At 59.9% G+C, this 21,885-nt stretch overlaps 1 protein-coding gene across 5 annotated transcripts in view; it reads left to right on the top strand.

The window, feature by feature from the left end:
* The first annotated feature begins 2,179 nt into the window (after nucleotides 1-2,179).
* The window catches only part of SLC29A1 (solute carrier family 29 member 1 (Augustine blood group)), a 22,862-nt gene continuing 3,156 nt past the window's right edge, over nucleotides 2,180-21,885 (top strand). The window contains exons 1-11 of one of the 5 annotated variants that reach the window (XM_082305864.1): nucleotides 2,180-2,225; nucleotides 18,010-18,092; nucleotides 18,608-18,689; nucleotides 18,948-19,111; nucleotides 19,340-19,479; nucleotides 19,688-19,822; nucleotides 19,997-20,094; nucleotides 20,459-20,549; nucleotides 20,677-20,768; nucleotides 20,913-21,021; nucleotides 21,297-21,382. In XM_082305864.1, the coding sequence (XP_082161990.1) occupies nucleotides 18,064-18,092; nucleotides 18,608-18,689; nucleotides 18,948-19,111; nucleotides 19,340-19,479; nucleotides 19,688-19,822; nucleotides 19,997-20,094; nucleotides 20,459-20,549; nucleotides 20,677-20,768; nucleotides 20,913-21,021; nucleotides 21,297-21,382 (1,026 nt within the window). In that variant the 5' untranslated portion in view covers nucleotides 2,180-2,225; nucleotides 18,010-18,063. Of the gene's footprint in view, nucleotides 2,226-2,456; nucleotides 2,539-11,531; nucleotides 11,727-13,250; nucleotides 14,575-16,364; nucleotides 16,384-18,009; nucleotides 18,093-18,607; nucleotides 18,690-18,947; nucleotides 19,112-19,339; nucleotides 19,480-19,687; nucleotides 19,823-19,996; nucleotides 20,095-20,458; nucleotides 20,550-20,676; nucleotides 20,769-20,912; nucleotides 21,022-21,296; nucleotides 21,383-21,885 lie in introns of those variants that run through there. The other 4 variants (XM_082305862.1, XM_082305861.1, XM_082305863.1 and 1 more) reach the window with 4 other exon arrangements.

The following is a 21,885-nucleotide window of genomic DNA, read 5'->3' as shown; positions in this document are numbered from 1 at the left end:
CCCCATCCTGAAGCGGAGACTTCCCGGAATATCCAGTCAAAGGTAAATTTTGTGGTGTTTCTCCTCCTGATGGGGTCTGAGGCTCTTAATGATGCTGAGAGCCTTGTCCTGGCTTCTGGAAGTGTGTTGGCGGTTCGGCTGGGCACTGCTGGTCTGGACCCTGTGCTCTGGGGGATCGGTTCCCGCAGCTTTTAGCCTGTGCTAAAGTTGGAGCTTATATAGAAAAATAAAACTGTAGTGATGCTCAAATTTTAGCTCAATGCTGCTGAGCATCGAATGTGGACATCTCAAGGGGAAACATGGGGCCCGAGGTGCCACGGCATCGATGTCCCGGGGACTTCCACGGGGGCTCATAGGGCTCCATAGGTGACAGCATGGCACAACTCAAAGCTAGAGAGGAGGTGACTTGAGACATCCCAAAGCAGGCGACCTTGCTCTTCTATTTTGCCTTTTTTTTCCCCTGCCTATTTTGAAGAGATCTTGGTTCATGTTTTTACCTTTACGCTGGAGTGGAAGGAGGGAGAGGGAGAGGGAAAGGGAGAGGGAGAGGGAGAGGAGAGGCGAGGCGAGGCGAGGCGAGGCGAGGCGAGTAGAGGAGGAGGTTTTGCCTGTGTTGCAGCTCACCCAGAAGAAGACCTTCCAGATCAGAAAGGCTTAGGTAAAGTAGGCTGAAGAAAGGCAGGCCCAGGGCTTGGATCTGTCATTGCCTGGGAGATACAGCAAGGGCTTAATTGGAGACGGGAGCTTTTAAATTTAATTTGATCTGATATGAATCTTACATTTAAGACAAGAGCCTCCTGTCTTATTATCTGACAACATTGCCTGCTGTTCACTTCGTGTTGTCAGTGCACCCAGATATCTGACCCCAAAAGCCCATAATTGCAACAGATATCTGCCACCAGCACGCAGAGACCCAGCAGCAGAGGCTGCTACCGAGCAGGACGGCGAAGAAGTCACTTTCTGAGGGTGACAGTCCGTGGTGTCATCATTGTGTCTCAGAAAGCAGCAGTAGCTGTCTCATCCCTGTCCCCACTGCCTTTTTCTCAGGCCTTGGGGACTTTTTGCTTACGTGGCGATGTTTCGCAGGCCTGTCTTAAAATACAAGGTTGGTGCTTGGATTCTGCAGGGAGGTGTGTGTGCGAGAGAGGCAGCGAGGATGGAAATCTGCTAGAGCATTTGGGGGTGTTTTAATTTCTAACCCCAAACTGATCGCTAGCCGCGGAGAATTTTCCAGGGCTGTTTATTAACGGAGCAAAGGTTTTCGCAGCCGAAGCCGCGGCGGGGACTTCCTGGTGCGGCGGCCCGCGGCCGCGCGGCGTGGGCGAACGGAGGGAGCCGAGCAGGGCCCGGGGCTCCCGGCGGAAGCGCCTTGAAACACCGAGCGACATGAAAAAGGTTTCCACGGGCCGTGTAAGCACCCAGGCTGAATTCAGGTGCACGCCCCTTTGCTGCGGGACAAAGTACCCCGAGTCCTGCTGCGCCTTGGCACCGAAGCAAAACAACAGGCTGTTATTACAACGGAGGAGATATCTTTTACTGGAGAGATATGAGCCTGGAGACGGGCAGCCTGAAAAATAACAGCTTAGAGTCCACGCCTGCCCTTTGGATACTGGATACTCACAGTACTTATATCCTCTGGATACACACGGTACTTATATCCTCTGGATACAGGGGAATTGCTAAATTTCAGAGGGGTCTGCGCATCGTCTGTCTTCCTGGGTAGCACCAGCATGAATGCACAGTGCAAGAAGCTGTCTTCAGTCCTCTCCGCAACCCAAGATAGAGAGATATATGTATACACACACCCATATATGTATACATACGTGTGTGTGTATATATATTTATACCCGTAAGCGGTGACTGCCAGCAGAGTGGGTTTTTGTCTGGATTAGGATGCGGCGTGGGGGGACAAGCGACGGACCTAGTGAACAGGGCCAGTTCACGCTCCGTTTAGAGCCATAATATGATGTATAGCCGCCTCTAGAGCTATAATATTTGCTAAGGTATGGGCCTTAGCGCAAAGGCGGGGCTGGGTGCAGCGGAGGAGCGCGGCGGGGGTGTTGCTCGCCCTCTGCCAGGGCCGTGCGTTGCTCGGGGGAGGGCCGGGGCTTTTCCCGCCGGCTGGGGGGCGTGGGGTGGCGCGGAAAGGGGGGAGCCAGGGGCGGGCAAGCCCGGAGGGAGGCCGGGGAGCCGGGCGCGGCGCGGCGCGGCGGAAGGCGGAGCAGGTGGGTTCACCCGTGGGAGTGGGTAAAGCTGCAAGGCGGGGGTCGCGGTGCCTTTTGCCCGTTCTCAACCCGGGTGGGTGAGTGGGAAAAGCGGGAGAAGGAGGGAAAACCCAAAACCCGCCGCCTTCCTCTCTCCCCCCCGCCCCCCCCCCCCCCACGCGGGAACCGCGTGGTGGTGAAGGCGGCAAAAAAAAGAGAAGGAGGAGGAGGAGTTTGAGAGGAGGGAGGAGGTGGTTTCTCGTCCGTATCGGGGACAGAAGGCGCCGGAGCCCCGGCGAGGAGCGGGGGGCAGCGGTGGGCGCCCGTATTTAAGGTATTGGCTCACAGTCGCTGAGTTTGCAACACCCCCCCCCCCCCCAACCCGGCTCCCACGGAGGCTCCGAGCTGGGTTTCAAAGCTGCCGGGTGCGTGGGTTCCCCACGCACCCGGCAGCTTTGAAACCCAGCTCGGAGCCTCCGTGGCCATGGGGCAGAGGCAGCGTGTGGGTCGCGGTTTGGGGAGGGGGGGTGATGCATAGATGCTGCCTTTTGGGATGGGGGGGGGTGTGTGTTTTCTTCCTCGCTGTCTTTGCTACTCCAAATCCCCTTTCGTAGTTAACTGCCGGGGGGGGGGGGGGGGGCAGGCAGAGCATGTGTTTTCGGGGATGCGAAGCCAGAGCGAGCCAGCCCCGGGGTTTCGGGGACGCCAAGCGCGCTGATGCTCCGAATGCCTGGGATGCAGGACTTCGCCGAGGGGTTTGCGCGGCGGTCCTCCGGCCGCGGGGACGTGCATCTCATCTCTGCCGAGCGCCCGTGTGCGCGACAGCGGCCGCCGGGCGCGCGTTGCGAGGACCCGCTGGCAGGCGCGTGGGCTGGGCGCCATGTGCCACCCGGCGAGCAAAGCTGCCGGGCCGGGCTTGCTCCGGGTCCTGCTCAAGAAAATGCTCCGAGTTGGTTATGGGATGCTGTGGAAGATTTCAGTAAGCGTTTCTTTCCAAACCAGCTGTGTTAACGGAGAGCCTGGTCCAGGCAGGAGCGCTGGGAGCTCCGTGTGGAGCCCTTTTGTGCTGTCCTCCCCACCGCTGTATTTAAATATGAGCCTCTAGTTAAATCCGAGCTTCTCCCCCCTGCTAGGTGCTAATACTGCCAGACCAACACAGTCCCTGCCTGTACCCACCAGCGCTCCCATCTGCCTCTCGGGAACAGGCTGTGGAGCTGCGGGCTGTGTGGGAAGGCAGCAGCAGCCAAGCCCTGGGGCTGTGGGATCGCAGACAAGCGAGCCTGTATCCTTGAGCCCAGTAGATTCCCCAGGGCTAGGGGCTGCAGGAGGAATTCGTGCAGCTGTTGGCCACAGCTGGATGCGCTTCCCAGCTGCTCCGAAGCAGGAAGCGGCCCGACGGCCCCTCAGTTGCCTGTTGTGAGCCGGCACAATTGAGGGACTTCTGTGAATGCCGACACGGGAAATCCCACTCCCCTCCTGCACCGCATCCCGGCTTGGCGGCATCGTTTCCGCTCGCCAGCCCCTGCGAGCTGCCGGACAGCCTCAGGCTCCCTCGAGCCTGCCTTCTCTACAAAGCTATCTCAGGATGTGACTGGGCAGGGATGCTTTTCTCTCTGGATCGCTGGTTGTCCGAGTGCAGCTCATGGGCCGTTGATACAGTGTCAGTGCAGTGCAGACACCACGTGTGCCCTCTGGAGCACTCCTGCCGCCGCCGCTGCCCTTTGCTCCTGGAAAAGACAGGTAGGCTTGCTCTTGGCTCACCAAAAAGGTCTTCGCAGAGCAGAGGGGTGCTTTCCGTACGGCACCGAGGGCTGTAACATAGGCCCCCGAAGATGGTTTGCAGAGTGGCTGTTCCCCCTCGGCTAGCACAGATGAGGGGCGAGGGCCTACGCTGTACCAGGTACCTGGAGTGAAGAGGACGAAGAAATTCACCCCAGCCCGAACCAGCAAATGTAGTGCCAGCACACAGGGCAGTGTGGCACCTCCATCCTGCAATTGTCCCTCTTCTCCCTTCCTCCCCAAGCTGCATAATTAACTACTGGCATCATTTCTCCATCATGGCATCCCTGCTCTCATTATCTTGGGCTGGGAGGTATTAATGAGCCTCTTCCTCTTTGAAGTTGAGCCATGGGCTTTGTCCTTGCCCTGGCCTGACCTGTCTCCCTCCTTGTTGTGGTCTGGGGGGAAGCCAGGGCACGGAGGACGAGGCCACCGTTCACCCAGTGCCGCGCCGCACCTTCCTTGCCCAGCCTGGCTCCGCTCCCAGCTCCGCTGGCAGAGGCAGGGCTGGGGACCAGCTCGCTGGGTCAGAGGGAGCCCAGGAGCACCCGCCTGCCCTGTCCAGATGAGAAGGCACTGGGATGGGCTTTGGGAAGTCAACAAGCAGTCTCCAGTGCTTCCTCTAGGACAGGTGTAGATCTCAGTTGTTTTCATCCAACGTATCCAGGTCCTTGGCAAGTGTTAAGGAAGCTGCAACACCCACTCTTATCAGCAGAGTACTGTTTGCTTGCAGTCCTTGCCAGCTCAGTCACGACCCCACAGTGCAAACTCCGCTCACCTCCCTGCGCCTTCCTGACCCCCCCAGCATCTAGCTCTGCCCTGTGACTGGTGCTGCTGGGGCTGCAGGACCACAGCTCTCGGGGTCGCATCTCCATGCTAACTTGTACTCAGCTGCCAGCAAGCTCAGGTGCAAAGCACTGTGCAGTGTGAGCTACAGGCATTTGCGGATGGGCAGGAGTCAGGGTTTTAACAGCCACAAAGCTATTAGGATTTGATTAAGCAGCGCGATACAGACATAAGTGCTTTCTAGGTTAACAGTGTGCAAGGCGTGGGATGGGGAAAGAAGTGTGCGGAGTAGGGGTAGACCCTGGATGGGTTTGGTTACATCAGGACGTGTGGTCCGGAGGGACCCCGCTGCTCCCAGCTGAGGTTGCAGTGTGGCACTGCACCCCAGCTCCCGCTCCAGACCCCGCAGACCTGGTCGGGAGATTGGCTGTACCTGGGCTCTGGGGTCCCTGTGTGGGAGAGGAGCTGTGATGCTGCGTGAGGAACGTGTCCGAGGGCTGTTGCTCCCAGGAGACAAGGGAAGCTGTTGTGCAGGGATAGCGCTAGCCCTTTGTAACTTCATTGCTGATGCTGGTGGTGCGAAGAACATGACTGTTGTGACATTTTTGTCCTGCTCTGGCTTGGAGCAGGCTTTTCCCTGGTCTCACCGATCCCCGAGAAAGGGGAGGCTCAAAGCACTGGGTACGCATGGCTGTCATGCACCATCCGTGACACAAATCAGTGAGCCTAGCAGTCTGGGTGCAGCGCTCAAGGCTCTCTTTCAGCCTCTTAGTTAAGCCGTGAGTGAGCACAGTCAGCCTTCATCTCCAGGAGACCGCCTTCTTTTGAGGCCAAAGGGGAGCAGAGACCTATTGCCTGCCTGCCTGCCGGCTCGGGCAGAAGAAGCCAGCAGGAAGTCAGGCAGATTTCCGCAGAGCCCTCTTGCCTTCTTCCCGCCACACCACCACCAGTGGGATTTGCTTTAGTTCATTTCCTTTACGACTTGTCTGGTGGGAAAGCACCTCGCTGTGAAATTTCCAGCTGGAAATTCATGGAGTGAGCAGACTGGGAAGCCGCAGAGTGAGGAGGCAGGCAGGGGCTGGAGGTGGAGAACAGCAAGGCTGGGAGGGATGCGGCTGGGTTGGGAGCAGCGGTGGGACCGGAGGGTTGTGTAGTCAGCCTCCCACCCGGTGAGCAGCCTGCTGCGGCCACATACCGAGGCTGAGTCACGGCAGCAGGACTGCATCATCAGCCTTGCTGTGCCGAGGGCAAGCCATCAACCTGAATGCGTACTGGCACCCCTGGACTGCCACTGAAATGGCCCCAGCCTCCTGCAAGGCTGCTGGGGAGAGGGGCATCCCGCCTGGGCCACCCCACTTGGCTTTTCCTGCTGCTGCCCATGCTGCGGCTCCGAGCGTGGTCCTCACCCCCGCCTGGTTTATCACGCCTGGTTTATCACGCCTGGCACAGCCGCCCACCGGCGCCACGTAGGGACAGGGAGCCGATTTACACTTGCGGCCGAGGGCCAGCTTGGCTGGAGGAGCTCAAAGATGGTGAGGGCTTTGGGGTGGCCAGCCCCGTTTGAGTTTTGCTACAGGTTTGCTCATGGGAAACCCTCGTGAGAGGAACTCCCTCCTTTTAGGCTTGGGGATTACCCCTGGAGAACAGCTCGGGGAGGCGGGAGGGACTGGTGGCACAGCTCCCTTCGTGGTCCTGGCCAGGGGCTCAGGGTTGAAGGAGCTGCCTGCCCTGCCTTCAACAGGCCTTGTCTTTTCCTGCCTTCAGGACCAAGTTGGAGGCAATTCGGGTTTTTTTTGCCTGGGATATCCTCTCTTGGTGCTATGGATGAGCTCCCCGATGGTATTTGCTCCGGACGGGACCTCTGCCCCCTCGGGGAGCGTGCTGCTGTGCGGTACATGTGGGGAGCACAGTGCTTTCAGCCCATCAGGGTTTGTAGGTGTTGGGCTGTGGCTGAGGGCAGCAGGGTTGGGTAGGTCTCCATGCTGTCCTGAGGAGAGCGGGAGTGTTATCCATTAACCACGGGAGGAGGCAGACAAACGGCAACACAACCAAGCTATTAAGAAGCGATCCACCCTCCCTTGCAGCTTCTCATTCCCGTCTTCGCTCCCTCTCCTCGTGGCAATACAAGGCTGGTGTAACAGCGTGGTGAACCACATCAGGGAATTGATCTGCCAGCATGTTCCCAGACAGGGCTGTTACCCCGGAGGCAGTGGGTGTGGGGTGCCCGGGCGATGCGGGGCAGGAGCTGTGCCTCGCAGGGGGTCGAGGGAGCTGCCGGAGGGCCCCGTGCTCCAAGGGCCTTGCTCCAGCAGGGCTTGCTCCAAAAGAGGAACCTTCCACGAGAAACAAAACCCAACAGCAGTGAATTGCCTGGCTGTTGATAAACAAGCACAAGTTGTCTGCCACCAGCTGTCCCTCCCTTCCTTCCCCTGTGGCTGGGAGGGTGATGGTGTGTGCCAGAAAGGGGTTCAGCAGGGGTTAGCCCTTGGGCTCCCTGTCGCCCAGCGCCGCCGTGGGAGTGCATTGGCATCAGGCACTCGGGCAAGCTCCGGCAAGACACCTTGCCGGATGGCCAGGCCACTCGGATGGAGGCTATGGTACCCTTACGTCTCCGAGTGGGGAGTCTTAGAGCTGTCTTCGTCTCCTCTCCTCCCCAAATTAACGTGGGATGCCGGCAGAGCCTGCAATCTGACGCCAACCTCTCCAAGGCACCATTTCAGCACGAGCAGAGCGCTTGGGGGCTCTCAGGTGGGGCTCTGCATGCCTACCTGCGGCATCCCTGAGGATGCTCATGGTCCCAGGCAGCCTGGGACCTCGTGGCTGTGGCACACCGGATGGCGGCTGGTTGCACGGATGCGGCAGCGTCTGCAGGTTGGGATTTGGAAGGGATGTGACTTGCCTTTTCCTGACTTGCGGCCAGGCTTATTATTGTCGGTCATGAGGGAGAGTCTGTTTTGCCGGGGTTTGGGCAGACACAGGGGTAAGCTCCCCACCTCCTGTTGCCTCTCCCTGCCTTATCCTACTCACATAAAAGTTTTCCTGTTTGCCGTGGGTTAGCCGAGGCCAGTGCTGAGAGCGGGAGGTTTGGGCTCTGACTTACTCCCTCCGAAGGAGGTGTCTACCTCGAGCCTTGCTTTGGCTCCACCTGTGAGACCTTAGTCCTGCCAGGGTGTTTGGGGAAGCTGAGTTGTTCGGGGAGGAGGGAAGGGGTGCCAGAGGTGACGTTTCTACCCTGGGTATTTACTCCAGGTCCTTTGCTTGCTCCACGCCACGGATGGCGTGCTGCCACCTTGGCTTTCCATTCCTCGGTCCACAGACCGTGCGCTGCCCATACAGCTCTTCTGGAGCTGCCGCAGAGCAGGGATGTGGCAAGCCCGGCTCTCAGCAGGCAGCATCTTCCCCTCAGCCTAATTTAAAATCTGCTGGGAAATGTGCAGGCGTGTGTGGCCCCTGGAGTGCCCCCAGCTCCTAGGACTTGTGGGGATGGCTTTGCCCTGCTGCTTGGAGCTGGCTGCAACTTTGGAGGTGACTGGCTTTGGGCAGGGTCCACGTGGGGGGAGCAGACCCAGCCAGGGCATCCATCCCTTGTCCCTCCTTTTGTTTCTGGAGATTGTGGGGTGCCCCTTGGCTGAGACAAAGGGGGTGTGTGTGGGGGGGTGACAGATGTGCCCCGTTTCCTGGAGCAGAGCCACCATGCCCCTGTCCATTGTGAAATGGCTGCATTTAGCAGCTGAAGCCGGTTCAGAGTTTGCGAGATGCTGCGGCTGTCCGAGCAGCGAGCGGGATCTTGGCAGGACAGGCAGCTGGCAGAGGGACCGTGCGGGACCACAGCGGGTGCCAAACCCTGCTTCCCCGCTCGCCATCCCCTTTCCCAGTAGGGCTGTGGACATTTCATGCCAAAAGCAGCGGTCAGCCAGGGCCCCTGTTCCTGAGCTGGCCTACAAGGGGAAGGCTGCTTGGTCTGCGGGGACCCAAAATAGACCTTGTATTTCTGTCCCAGCCACTGGGCATGGCTGACATGCGGAGGACAGAGCCAACCTCATCCCGCCACAGGCCCGGCAGCGGCTGACCCCTGCGGGTCTGTGCCAGCTTCTGCCCGGGCTGCTGGTCAGCGGGGAGGAATCGCCCCTCCAAAGTTTGGGAGCTGGGGAGATGGTGACGCTGGGGGGAGATTGTGTTGTTCTGGCTCTGGGTTCACGCCTCCGCCCCCTTACTAAATTGGAAGCAGCTGTGCAGCCCAGCCCAGACTCCAAAAAACTGCTCAGTGGTGGCAAAATGAGTTCTGCCCCTGTGCCAGCCTGCCGGCAGGGCTGGCAGCCTGCTGCAGCCCCTCCGCCCAGTCCTCTGGGTGCAGGGCGAAGGCTTGCTCTGTCCAGCCCCAGGGATGCTCTCCCACCTGCGCGGGGGCTCGGGCGCAGGGGCAGTGTGGCCCAGGTGCATGTGGTGCAGCAGCTCCCGCTGGGTGCAGGCAGCTCCTGCCCGCTGAGGGTCCTGCCTGCTGCCAGCTCTGCACGTTTGCATCCGGCACCGGCTCCATACGGGAAGGAGCCAGAGCTGGAAGGACAGAGCCTCTCCCCCAGGAGGCGAACGTGCCCCGGCGTGCGGGAGGCAGTTGGGTGGCAGCGGGCAGGGGGCTGCTGTGGGCAGGTGCTCTTGCTGCTGGTTGACTGCCAGCTTTTCCTGCCCTTCCAGAAGCATCCCTGTTTTGGGGATGAGCGTGCAAACCCTGGGCTCGGGCTCTCCTGCGGAAGAGGAGCTCCTGTAAAGTGCAGAGTGGCATTTGGGGTAGGGGGAGCATGTTTGGGGTTGAGCTGAGCCCTCCAAGCCTCCTCTGCTGGGGGCTCTGTGCATAGCGGGGGCTCCATGCATACCTCAGGGAAGGATTTAGAGGGGCTTTTGAGCTTTCCAATGATTTCACAGCCCTCCCTGCCTTGCCCCTCCCTGCAGGGTTGTTTTGAGGATCTCCTGGCTGCAACGTAAGCTGTCCCCATCCTTCTGCCCCAGCCCCTCACCACAGGTTGCTCTGTGCTCGGCTCCCTTGTGTCGTTCTTGGCCTGACTCCTTCCCAGGTCTGCCAGCGCTGAGCTCAGTCCTGGGGCCAGGAACATGAAGCAATGAAGAAGGAATCCTCTCCACTCTCCATCCCAGCACCCTGGGGGCCACCGATGGGCAGGTGGCCTCCTGTGGTCCTGCTCTTCCCCTCCGGTACTGGTCCCTGAGCCGTGACCTCAGGGTAGGCACATGTTGCTGGTAGATATGGCACAGTATGGAGAAACTCATCTTCCCCTCTCTTTCATTCCTGGTCTGTGGGACTCTCTCCCAGCCTGGCCTGCCTGCGTTTCTTCTTGTGCATTCATTGAGGCCTTATCTTCAGACTTGTCTGGCCACAGGCAGTTTTGGTCTCGTCCTGTCTTGCCGTGTCCTTCCTCTTTATGGGTCTCACCTCCACTCCTTTCACCTGCAGACGTGAGGGGGAAACAGGAACACGGTCCCATAGGCTCAGCCCATCCCTCCGACGTGCTGTTGCTGCTGCCCAAGGTGTGGCCAGCCAAGATATCATCTGTACAGATGGGGATTGCTCTTGAGCAAGCCCGAGCATGACTGGGGGGAAGCTACTAAAGCAGAAGAGATGCATCTGGCAGCCATGCCCCAGCGGGTCTTACCTAAGCGCTGCCCCAGCCCAGCAGGGAGCATCCCTCTTCCCACCTGAGTGGGTGGAAATGAGGAGTGTCACCTGCCTGCAGGAGACCCAGGCTGCGGGCAGGCAGGAGCCAGCGCTGTGCCTTCTGCTGTGGCATGGTTGGGATTGGCTCTGCCCTCCGTGCGCGGCTGTCCTGGTACGTGGTGGCCTCTGCCACCGGTGCACCAAGCCCCAGGCTCCTCCACGCAAGGAGGATCCACTGCCAACTGGGGGGCTGCCTCTGGCTACTCCTTGTGCTCCCAGCTGATTTTTACATTAATGGTGTCCGGTTGTTCTCCACAGGGGTCCTGTAGGGTTTTCTCCATTGGGAAGCGGAAACGTGGCTTCCTCCCATTGTGCCTCTTCCCGCCGCACGCCCCCAGCCAACCCTGGGGGAGCCCCTCTTCCCGCCGCACCCCCCTCCCCGCAGCCCCTGGGCAGAGCCAGGCGGCACCTCCACCGGCCACGCCGACACCCCTGGGGGGCTCGGAGCAGCCCCGAGGACATGGGCTGTGGGGAGCTGCCGGCTGCAGAGGATGCCGCGCGAGGATGAAGGTCTGGGGTGAGCCATCCCCGGGCTCTCCTCGAACCCATAGTGGTCCTATGGAAAGCCATGGCCAGGTGGCATGAGCTTGCTGTGAGCCTCTGTGCCTGCCTGTAGTGGGTCATCCCCCCTCCCCTTCCCACCTCCAGGCAGCCCCTGGAGGTGCTGAGAGCTGCCTGGAGGCACCATCCGGGTTCCGGAGATGGTTTCTGCCTGTTTTTGGAGGTTTCTTCAGGTGCATTCAGTGGAGCCCTGAGCAAATCCCTCCCTCTGCCCTTGGGAGAAAGGGTCTTTATTTTTCTATATTTCTAACCAATGGAGCCCAAACCTAGCCCTGCAAAAACATGCCTCCTTCCCCAGCCTGCCGAGAAGCAGGTCAGGGTTGTGGCTTGGAGGGGATGGTCTTTTTCCCCTGGGGACAGCGGCCTGAACGTGTGCCATCAGGGAAACCAGCTTCTCGGAAAAGCCCCTACGAATCCTGTCTCTGCAAACAGGCTCCTCAGAGCAGCTTGTCTCTCCTCCTCTGACACCTCCTCAGAAATGACGTCCCGCCTTAGCTCCCGGGCCCCCGGGCGCCGTATCTCATCCTGCACCCCCAAACCACCAGCCCTGGAGCAGGCGACTGCTCCAATATTTGCGGGGCTTTTCCTGCCTCTCCCAAGGCTGCGCCGTGCCCACAGTCCCGTGGCTGAAGTGACCAGGAGCAAGGGTCTGGGACCAACCTGCCCTTCTGGTAAGCTTCTGGCTGTGACATTAAAATGTCCCCCCGCAGCGTTTGATGGGACGCTGAGCAGGTGCACCCATCTCTGCTCCAGGGGGTTGCATGGGTGCCTGGAGGGCTTTTCTCTGGCCCGGGGACGAGGTGTGCCCGGGCTTGGGCACTGACTACGTGCTGGGGAGGGAGGTGTGTGTGTTAATTGGCCAGTGATATGTCAGGGCTGGAAACCCACTCAGCAGCCCTGGCGGGGAGGTGGACGCCCACAGCCTCGTGGGACTCGGTCATGGGTGGAAGAGTCCCAGCTGCGTTGCCTGGGGGAGTTTTATGGCTGGTTCTGCCCCATCACTGCCTGCTCCCCTCTCCCTGGTGGGGAGACGCTTCAGGGACGGCGCTGGAGTCCCACCAAGCCCTGGGGAATTTGCCGCCGAGCCGGGTCGCTTTACCTGCCAGGGCAAGGGCCCCTTGGGGGGCCTCTCAGGGCTCCTTGAACTCTCCAGATAAGGGACTTGGCAGCTGGCTGGTGTGCGCAGTTCAAAACACGCTGTGGGGCTGAACGCTCCCCCCGCGCCACCCGGCAGCCGAGATGACGGCCGGTGGCGGGTGCTGGGAGCGGGGACGGCCTCCATAGCTTCTGCTCTGCGGGGAGTTTGCGTGGTGGCTGCGAGCGCCGTAAGCCTGAAGGCAGAGAGGGTCTAGAGCTGCCTCTCGTTTTGCCAATAGAGGCGTGGAGGGAGCAACGTGAAGGAGGCTCAGGGTCAGAAATGGTGCCCAGGGCTGGGAGGCTTCTCAGGGAGGTGCTGAGGAGGCAGAGCTGCTGCTCATGGTGTGGAAACCTCTGTGGGGTGAGGGTGCTGCACGTGCTGCCTGGCTGGAGGTTTCTTCTGCCTGCCAAGCCCTGGTGAGGCAGAGGGGTTTGTCTGCATGCAGTGAGGCAAGGGGGGAGGCAGAAATGCCCCCGTCCCGCTGCCTCGCCGAGCTCCCTCCTCAGGATGCAGGCACGAGCAGCGCCGGGGGAGCGGGTGGTGCAGCAAGCCCGTTTGCAGAGTGGCAGGGCTCAGAAAGAAGAACAAGAAGAATAATGGGAAGTGGTATCAGCCCTCTGAAAGAAACTGCTCACAGAGCACATCAGGAGTAGGAAGCCTGCCACAGTCCGTTGGAGGGAGAGGGGATCGGAGGAAAAGAGGCCGTAGCAGAAAAGCCAGATGAAGCTTTTGCCTCTCTGTCCGCTCCAGAAGAGCCTGAGCAGTTTCTTCCACCTTCTCCTGGGGGACTCCTCAGAGCATCCGCAGAGGATAGGTTAGAAAGCAAAGCTAAACAGCAACAAATCACTAGGGCAAGGCGATGTCCACCAAAAAGAAAGGGAGGGTGAACCAGCTGGCTGTCACGTGTGGCCTCTAGTCATTCATTCACAACTGCCCCGGCCCTTGGGGACTGGGAGGGGGGAAAGATGTGACGTTCATTTCTAAGAAGCGCTGGAGGGAACTTCAGGGAAAAGCTGACGGGTGAATCTGCTGCGTGTCCTGGGCATCTGCGCAGGGATGGGGCCCGTGGGCAGGCGGGGAGGCTCCTGCCGAGCGGCCGCCAAGCTGGGGCAGTGCTTCGTAGGGACTGTGGGCTCGTGGCGCCCATGCCGCTTCCCAAAAAACATTCAACCAGGGCTTTCAGCCCAGTTTTTAAGGGAACTGGCTGGTCAAGAGGGAACATCCTCGCATGGCTCTGTAATTGGTACGAAAACAGGAAGGAGGGTGTAGGAGTCAGCAGTCAGCTTTTGTGGTGGAAGGAGACTGCTGCATCGGGTCCCATGTTTTTTCATCGCGTTCATGAGTGACCTGGAAAAGGGAATAAGCAATGAGATGACAGGGCTTGCTGAGGCGATTGGATTACTCAGGTTCGCAGGGACAAGTGCCAGCTAGGAAGAGTACAGACGACCATTACAACACTGGGCGGTAGGCAGACGAAATTCAGTTTAGATAAATACCAAGTGATAGATGAGCGGGGGGGAAGCCCCACATCTGCAAACAAGATTACACACTGAGCTGGCTACTCTCAGCAAGGCCTGGGGGTGTTCAGATAGCTCGGTGTGCATAAAAACACATCAGATCATCTTTGTGAATGACAATGCAGAAACAAAGCAGGAAAGCCTTGTGCCGCTTGTCAAATTCACTGCTCATCCCCTCGCAGTCCCCGTGTGCCCCCAGCCCCAGCATCTCTGGGTCAAGAGGAGCCGGGGAAGGTTGGGAGGAAAGCAACAAGGAGGACCGAAGGCGTGGAGCTGTGCCTGGATGACTAAGTGAGCTAGAATTTCTCTGTTTGGAAAACGTGCTGTGGGGTGGATACAATCCAGGCCCATAAAGCCATGGCTGGCATGGAGAAGCCACTCCAATATTCATCCACCCTTTGACGGCGAGGGCGAGGGAGCCCCGGCCGAGGCCCTGCGTGCGGGGAGAGATGCTGCCCTCGCTCAGGGGCTCCCGAGTTAGAGGGAGAGGCAGGGATTTCACAGAAGCAAAACCCGCTGCGGGCTACAAAACACATGAACAGCATATCCCTCCCAGCTCAGAGGCTGGGGGAGCAGTCGGGGAGTCAGTCTATGCCTGTGCCACTCTTACTTTTTCTTGGCATCTGCTTTTGCCCTCTGATAGAGACAAGCCTTTGAGCCAGACCAGCCTCTGATTTGACCCAGGGTACCTGCCCTTATTTTGGGAGGGCTTGTGTTTTTGTCCCAACGCCGTGGTGATGGTGCACAATCACGCACACTTATACGTCTTATGAAATACAAGCACGTGTCCTCGCAGCCGGGGGCTGAAGGTGGAGGCAGGCAGGACGCTGCCCCGGAGGCTGGCTCCCCGGACCCCCGCGCAAGGTAAGAGGACCCGCAGGCGGCATGGTAAGAGTTCAGGCACGCACAAGGAATCTCATGAAACGGGCAGTCTCGGAGTGTTTCCCATCCTCCAGCTGAGTCACGGCCACCAGGGCTTCACGTGACTCGCACACCCGTGCCGGGCTTGTTCCCTGCCCGCAGGTAAACCCCGACGGGCCCCCAGACCAGCCTTCCTGCCGGGAGGGCTCTGGTGTCACCCAGGGGGGCGAGCGGAGGGAGGGGATGGGGGAGGCCTGGTGAGGCACCTGGCCCTGCCCCGTCTTGGCCGCGCTCGGAGGAAGTGCTGACCTTATCCCTGCAAAGTGATCCCCTACAAGGGGCGGCCGGAGGACGCGGGGTGCTCACCATTGGGACTGCTGGCAGCCCCTTGTCTAGGGACTGCAAGGGCAGTGCTATGGCTTGGTGTGGCGTAAAGGGCTTTTCTTTAAAGAGCTGGTGTTTCTGGGTATAAACCCATAGCATGTCTACCCGGCGCCGCGAAATTGCTCTTGAGTGTAAAGCCAAGCATGCTCTGTGCTCACCTTTGGTGAAGGCAGCAGAAGCAGGAAAGAAGGCGATGCGTGGGAAGGGAGAGGTAGGGATGTCTCCGAAGCCCGGTGACAAATGGCTGCCTGCAGGCGTGGCTGTCCTGCAGTGCAACTTCTTCTGCGGAGGTTAGGCGGTTTTGGTGACGGCTGGCCCTGCCGTGGGCTCCCAGGGCTTGGCTGGCAATGGGACTGCACGTGGCCCAATACCGCAGGCGTCACTTAGCGTCTGTCAAGGCCTTTGTATGGCGTGAACTGGCAATTAAAATTGTGCCATCTCTTGTTTGTACCAGCTCAGAGGCGCTACCGTGTAGTTTGTGAAACCCACTCCTTGTTATCTTGCTCCTTCCTCTTACACATCGCTTCTGAGGGGATGAGACGGACTGCTCTACGCCCAGGAACAAAATGGATGTACTTACGCCAAGACCCCGCGTCGCTCCTCCCTTCCCCTGTCCCCCAGGCCGTGCAGCCACTGAGCTGGTGGCCGGGCTAAACATCAGGAGGCTCCTCCGGGAGGTGGTTAGGGCTGTGCTGTGCCAGCCCGGTGGCTGGCGGGTGGCTTCTGTCCCCCGCTCCCTTATGGCAGGGCTGCTCTCACCATATGGGAGCAGGGTTGCCACCTGATGCTGGTGTTGGTTCGTGTGACCTTTTCTGTTTGTTGTAGGGTTGTTTGTAAGAGCCGGTGGCTGGACGCGTTTCCTGCTGTAATGAGTGCTGACCTGTGCACCCCTTGGCAGGCACCGGCTCTTTGTGGAAAAAATTAGAAGGCACTTAGCGAAGTGAGACAGAAAACAAACAGAGCAGGCAGGAGGCTGCAGCTGGGCAGCCGGGCAGTGCCCGCCGAGGAGGTCGGGCTCCTGACGCAGGGATGTGGGCGCTCTCCGGACGGAAGCAGGAGGCGGCCAGGAAAGCAGCGTGGTGGAGCAGCATGCAGCGCCCTGCCCCGGCACCCCTGGATCCCCGATCCCGCCTGGCCTCCTCCCTGTCGCCCCTGGCTCCTGCCACCTCCTCCACGACACCCTTCCCTTCCTCCCTTCCCCGGGTGCCGCGGACGGGCGCCTGGGCAGCGGGACCCGGGCTGTGTGCCAGCTGTGGTACCCGATACCTCTTCTCCTCCTCCGCGGATGCCGCTAGACCCACATGGCCCCAGCCCCCGTGACTTGAGCCTGACACGCACCCCCAAGAGCAGGGGGGTGCGGAAGAGGGGGGACTGTGCCGCCTTCAAATACGCTGAACACGGGGCTTTCCCTGGCTCTGACCTCCCCAGGTATGTCTGTGGGGTCGGTCCCTGCCCCTGTTTCTTGGGACACCGATGTGACCCAGTGCAGGGCTGGCAGGGTGGCCGGGGGCTTGGCTGGGCAAGGGGCAGCGTGTTGAGGGCTTGCTGGGGACCTGCTGGGGGAGCTGGGCTTGTCCCGCCTGTTTGGGGGAGAGATCTGTTTGTTCGAGACCAGCAGTGGCCCCAGCGGGGTTTCTGTGTGGGAGGGGGTGGCAGTCATGCTTGCAGATCCCCCTGCTAATCCTGGGTCAGGGCTTGGGGCGTCTCCTGCCCACGGAGGCACTGGCAGGCTGCCGGGAGGGGATTTTGGGATGTTTTCTCTGGAAGCCGGGGTGGCTCACAAGGGCAAAGCAGGAGCTGTCACACCCTGAGGTGTCTGCATGGGAAGGCAGGGGAGCGTCACGGGGTGGCACCTGCCAGGTTGGTGGGTTGCAGACGTACCTGTCAGCCTGCTCTGGCTTTTCCAAGCAGCCAACGGACTTCCCAAATCCCTCTCTGCATCCTGCCGGCTGTATTTCGGCTCCATCATAACTGTAGGCTCCCCAACCTGCAGCACCACACTGGGGGAGGAGGCGAGCTGTGCCCAGAACCACGCAGGCACCTGCGACAAGGGACGGGCTCCGCCGCCTTTAATACACGCCGGGGCTGGCAGGGACTACAGATCCCAGCATGCTGCTTGCTGCCTGCCAGCTCCCACGCCCTACCTGGCAGAGTGCAGGCAGGGATGCTGTAGCCGGCAGCGGTGCGGTGGGCTGAGGGGCATGCCCCGGGGGGGCCAGGGGCTCAGCGCCGGCAGCCCCACTGCAGATGAAGCCCTGGGAGAGGTGCTGGAGCACCCCATGCTGCGCCGCCCGGACTGGAAAAGGACAAGGCAGGCCTGCGGCTGCTCCAGGGCGGCTAATCCCGCTCTGACCCAGGAAGAGATGGGGGGGACCGGGGGGGGAAGATCCCTTCTCGGGGGTCCTGGGGCTGTGTCTGCAGGGAGAGCAATGCCAGGGGCTGGGCAGGTGGTGATGGGGGAAAAGGAGCAGTGGGCACCAGGGAGGGGACAGCGGTGTCAGGGACGCCCTTGGCTTTCCAAGGTGACCCAGGAAAGGGCTGCGAGAGCCCCAGGGAAGCGGGAATTGGAAATGAGGGGGTTTGCGTGGTTCTGGCCAGAGAGGCTGCTGAATTAAATGTGTCTTTTGTTGGAGGGAGGTGGGGAGGGCAGCGGGGGCGGACACAGGCCGCTGTGCATATGCTTCGCTCACAGCCCCAGGATTGGGGGCAGAGAGCTGCAGCCTCACAAATCCCTTAAGAGCCTGCCACGGAGCAGCTGGGCAGCCGGCGCCGAGCAGCCTGGGCATCTCAGGAAAGCGGTTTCCCTTTCAGAGGGAAGGCTTGGTGTCCCCTGGCTAGCAGAAAAAAGCCGTGTATCACAGCCCGCAGCTGAAGGACTCTGAGCCACAGGTTTCCAAAGCTGCTGTGCTGTGCTCTCGCCATTTGCCGGCTCTGTGTGGCTCCTGGTACTGTGGAGCACTTACCCAGGGGCACAGCCAGGGGGTTAAAACCAGCACTGCCCCTGCCTGGCCTGCGTCCCTTGCTCCCCCATAAAACCCTGTGTTTGCTTTCCAGACGGAGAGCAGCTACGAGACTTGCTGGGACCTGTGCTGACTTTTGCCGCACAAGATGACAGCAAGAGATGGGCCCCAAGATAGGTAATGCCGGGCTCTGGTGTAGGTGTGGGGGCACATCCAGGATATCGGGAGGTGAGGGAGGACAGGGGGACCCAGCATCTGGGGGACCCCTCCTCCTGCTGCTCACTGGGCTACCGAGCTGTCCCTTCCCTGAGATGCTCTCTCCGTCAGCATTTCCATAGCAAACGGGCTGTAAACAGTTCCCGGCGCTGGGACATGCCTGGGGAGCGTGACTCCCTCCCAGCTCTGGCGACGGCCGCTGTGCATCTGGGCGCCACGTGCTGAGGAGCAGCCAGCCTCCCCCTGCCTTCGTGCCCTCCCGGGCAGGGTCTGCCACGGCCCCTCTGCGGTGCCACATCTCCTCCGGCAGCCCGGGCTAGCAGGGGCTGTGGGGCAGGGACAGGGACAGGGCAATAAATTTCATCCTCCCTCCTCCTCCTGGTGCCTCCTGCTGCAGGGTCGGGGACAGTCAGAAGCGATGCCTGTCCCCTGCCCTGCCCAGCATGTCACTCCAAACTGCTCTGTCCCCTCTGTAGGTACAAGGCTGTCTGGCTGATCTTCTTCATCCTCGGCCTGGGAACACTGCTGCCATGGAATTTCTTCATGACTGCCAGGGAGGTGAGGGCTTCCCTCCTGCTGCTGCCCATGACACTAATCGTCCCCTGTCATGTCTAGGGACCATGGTGTAGGTGTGGCAGCACGGCACGGCATAGAGCCCCCACGTTTGCACGCAGGAGACAGAAGCGTGGGTGACCTGGGTGGGATGAGTGGAGCTGAGGTGGCAGGAGGGCTGGGCATGGGGCCACAAGGGTGGCCTGAGTGTGCTGGGGGGAGGCCTCGCAGCACCTCGGCCCCACCAGGCTCCTTCCCTCGCAGTATTTCATCGGCCGTCTTGCGGACCCGGAGATGAGACCCCTCTGGAACCGCACCAGTGCCTTGCTCCCCACCTACCTGCAGGCCATGTTTGACAACTTCATGACTCTCTGCGCCATGGTGCCCCTCCTCATCTTCACCTGCCTCAACTCCTTCATCCACCAGCGGTGAGCCTTGCCCCATCCTTGCCCCTGCCAGCCCCCATAGGGCCACCCAGCCCTGGCCCATCCTCCTGCCCCAGCACTGAGCCAAGCCACAGCCCGTTCAGTCAAGTCAAAGGCAAAACACTGGTCTCCTGTGCTGGGGTTTGGCTGGGATTCCCATGGAAGAGCTTGGCCCCAGCCTCACCGGCGTTTTGGGGGGTGGGTTTTCCTCACTGAGACCCTTTCTTGCAGGATTCCTCAGCAGATCCGCATCTTGGGCAGCCTGGTGGCCATTGGCCTGGTGTTTTTAGTCACTGCGATCATGGTGAAGGTCGCCATGGAGCCTCTTCCCTTCTTCATCTTTACCATGATCAGCATCATCTTCATCAACTGTGAGTGAGGCAGTGAGGGGAAGGAAAGGGGCATAGCCCCATGGATAGGGCTGATCTTTCTGGGAGAAAAGCATGAACCTCACTGCAGGAGAGCCAAGGAGCAGGGGGACCTGCCTTGCCTCAGAGGGCGGGGGCCTTGGCTCCTCGCAGAGGTGCAGTCCATCCTTGCCTTTGGTTTCTCATTTCTGCTCATCTTTCCCCTTCGCAGCCTTTGGTGCCATCCTGCAGAGCAGCCTCTTCGGGCTGGCAGGGCTCCTGCCTGCCAGCTACACAGCTCCCATCATGAGCGGGCAGGGCTTGGCGGGCACCTTTGCCGCTTTGGCAATGATCTTCAGTATTGCCAGTGAGTAATCCCTGCCCGGCGGGTGACAGGGCCTTCCCAGAGCACTGCTGTCAACAGGATCTGCTGGGGTCATGCTGTAGGGTTGGGTGGGAGATGGCAGCGGGGCCTCGATCCTCTCAGCCCTCGTCATCTTCTTCCTTCCCCCCCCCATCTCCTCCCTTCCTGTGCTCCCAGTTGGTGCCAAGCAACCTGAGAGCTTCATCGGTTACTTCACCACGGCCTGTGTGGCGATCGTGCTGGCAATCTTCTCCTACATCCTTCTGCCTCGCATGGTGAGACTTTGTCGTCCTGGTGGGGAAGGGTGTGGGGACATGGGACCTTTGCTCATCACAGCAGAAGGACCATGGCCTACTAGCACCCCAGCCTTGGCTCCTGCCAGCCTCCACCTCCTGGGTCAGGGCAAGCTCTCCCCTGTCCCGAGGGAGCTCTCTGGGATGCTTCCCACCTCACATACCCCAGTATCCTTGGGGTACTGTGGAAATGAGCCCCTGGCTGAGCAGAAAAGCATCAGTATTGGACATAAGTGGAAAGAATACTTTGCCCATATTGCCTTTGCCCATATCTGCTATTACCACACAACCCCTGGCAGCCTTCTTTCCTCATGCATGAATGAGTTCTCCGTGGCTCTTCCTGCAGGATTTCTTCCGATACTACTCCATGAAGGACAAGACAGAGTACCGTGTGTACAATGCAGAGCTGGAGACCAAGAGAGACCTGATTAAGAAAGGTGAGGGGCTGACAGGAGGAAGAGAAACGAAAAAGAGGAAGAGCTGAGAGGAAGAACGAGACAGAAGGACTAAATTAGATCTCAGCTTCTGGTGTCTGCTATGCTCTACTTGTGTCTCTCCCTGCAGATGAGCCCAATGGGATGGAGCAGAATAACTCAAAGGTCATCCCTATCCACAACCCCGACGAGAGACCCTCGGTCATTGCTATTTTTAGGAAGGTCTGTGAGTTGCCAGCAACCCCTGCCCTCTCCCTCATATCAGGGGTTGGGCACAGGTGTAGAAGAGCATGGGGAGAGGAGACCAGCCCTGCACTGGTCTCTTGCCCTATGTTTGGTACCAGCCTCTTTCTTTCATCTGCCTAGCTCTGGGTCATGGCTCTGTCCGTCTGCTTTGTCTTCACTGTCACCATTGGCGTCTTTCCTTCTATCACAGCTAAGGTGTCCACTGTCCTCGGAGAGGGAAACGGATGGGGTAAGTGTGGCCAGGGATGGGGTGGGGTAGGAGGAAACCGGGAACAAGGTAAATGGGAGAAAAGAAAGAGGGGCTTGAAGTAGTAAGTATGCCTGAGGGGAAGAGGAAACGACTGTGCGTGATGGTTTGGATGCGGACACCGGCCTGGCTGGGAGACCATTCCAGCCCTTAGTGGGAAACCAGGAGGACCTAGACCTGAAAGATAGTCTCCGTGCAATTGGTGAGAGAGCCTGGGGCACCCTGGGCTTATCAGTGACCTTCACCCCCTTCTGCAGGTCTCTACTTCATCCCTGTCTCCTGCTTCCTGCTCTTTAATGTCTTCGACTGGACGGGACGGAGTCTCACTGCCCTCTTCACATGGGTAAGCATGGGGCAGGGAGCAAATGCCCAGGCAGTCTCGATCCCCAGGCCCCTCGGCCACGGCTCTCACTGGGGCTGCCATCCATGGCTTGGAGCAGGAAGGAGGTGCAGAGCTGACTCCTGCCTTGGCTTTAAGTCCTAAGCAGAGATTTATGGGTCAGAGCCGAGAACCACAGTGTTGTCCTGTCCTCCTCCAACCCCTCTTTCAGCGTGGCTTGGATGAAGCTGCCTCCCCCATTTCAGCCTCTTTGTAAACAAACCTTCACTCCAGCTATGCAAACAGCCAGGCAGGACGGCGGCAGCAAAAGAGGGTGAAAAATAGGGCAGCCCAAAATAAAACCTCTGGCCTCTGTACAGGACACAGCTGCTTTAAAGAGCCTTGTCCTGGGAGCAGGGCAGAGCCGTGCCACATGGGTCACAGAGCTGTCCCCTGCCACCTCCCCTTGCTCTCATCTCCCCTGCCTGGCTCAGAGCTGCTGGGGCTGAGCGATGGGAGCTGTGATG

This window comes from Platalea leucorodia, assembly GCF_965183815.1.
Source record: "Platalea leucorodia genome assembly, chromosome: 3".
In the NCBI taxonomy this organism is placed as follows: domain Eukaryota; kingdom Metazoa; phylum Chordata; class Aves; order Pelecaniformes; family Threskiornithidae; genus Platalea; species Platalea leucorodia.
Note: the sequence above shows the minus strand (reverse complement) of the source record. Positions and strands in the feature narration are given on the sequence as shown.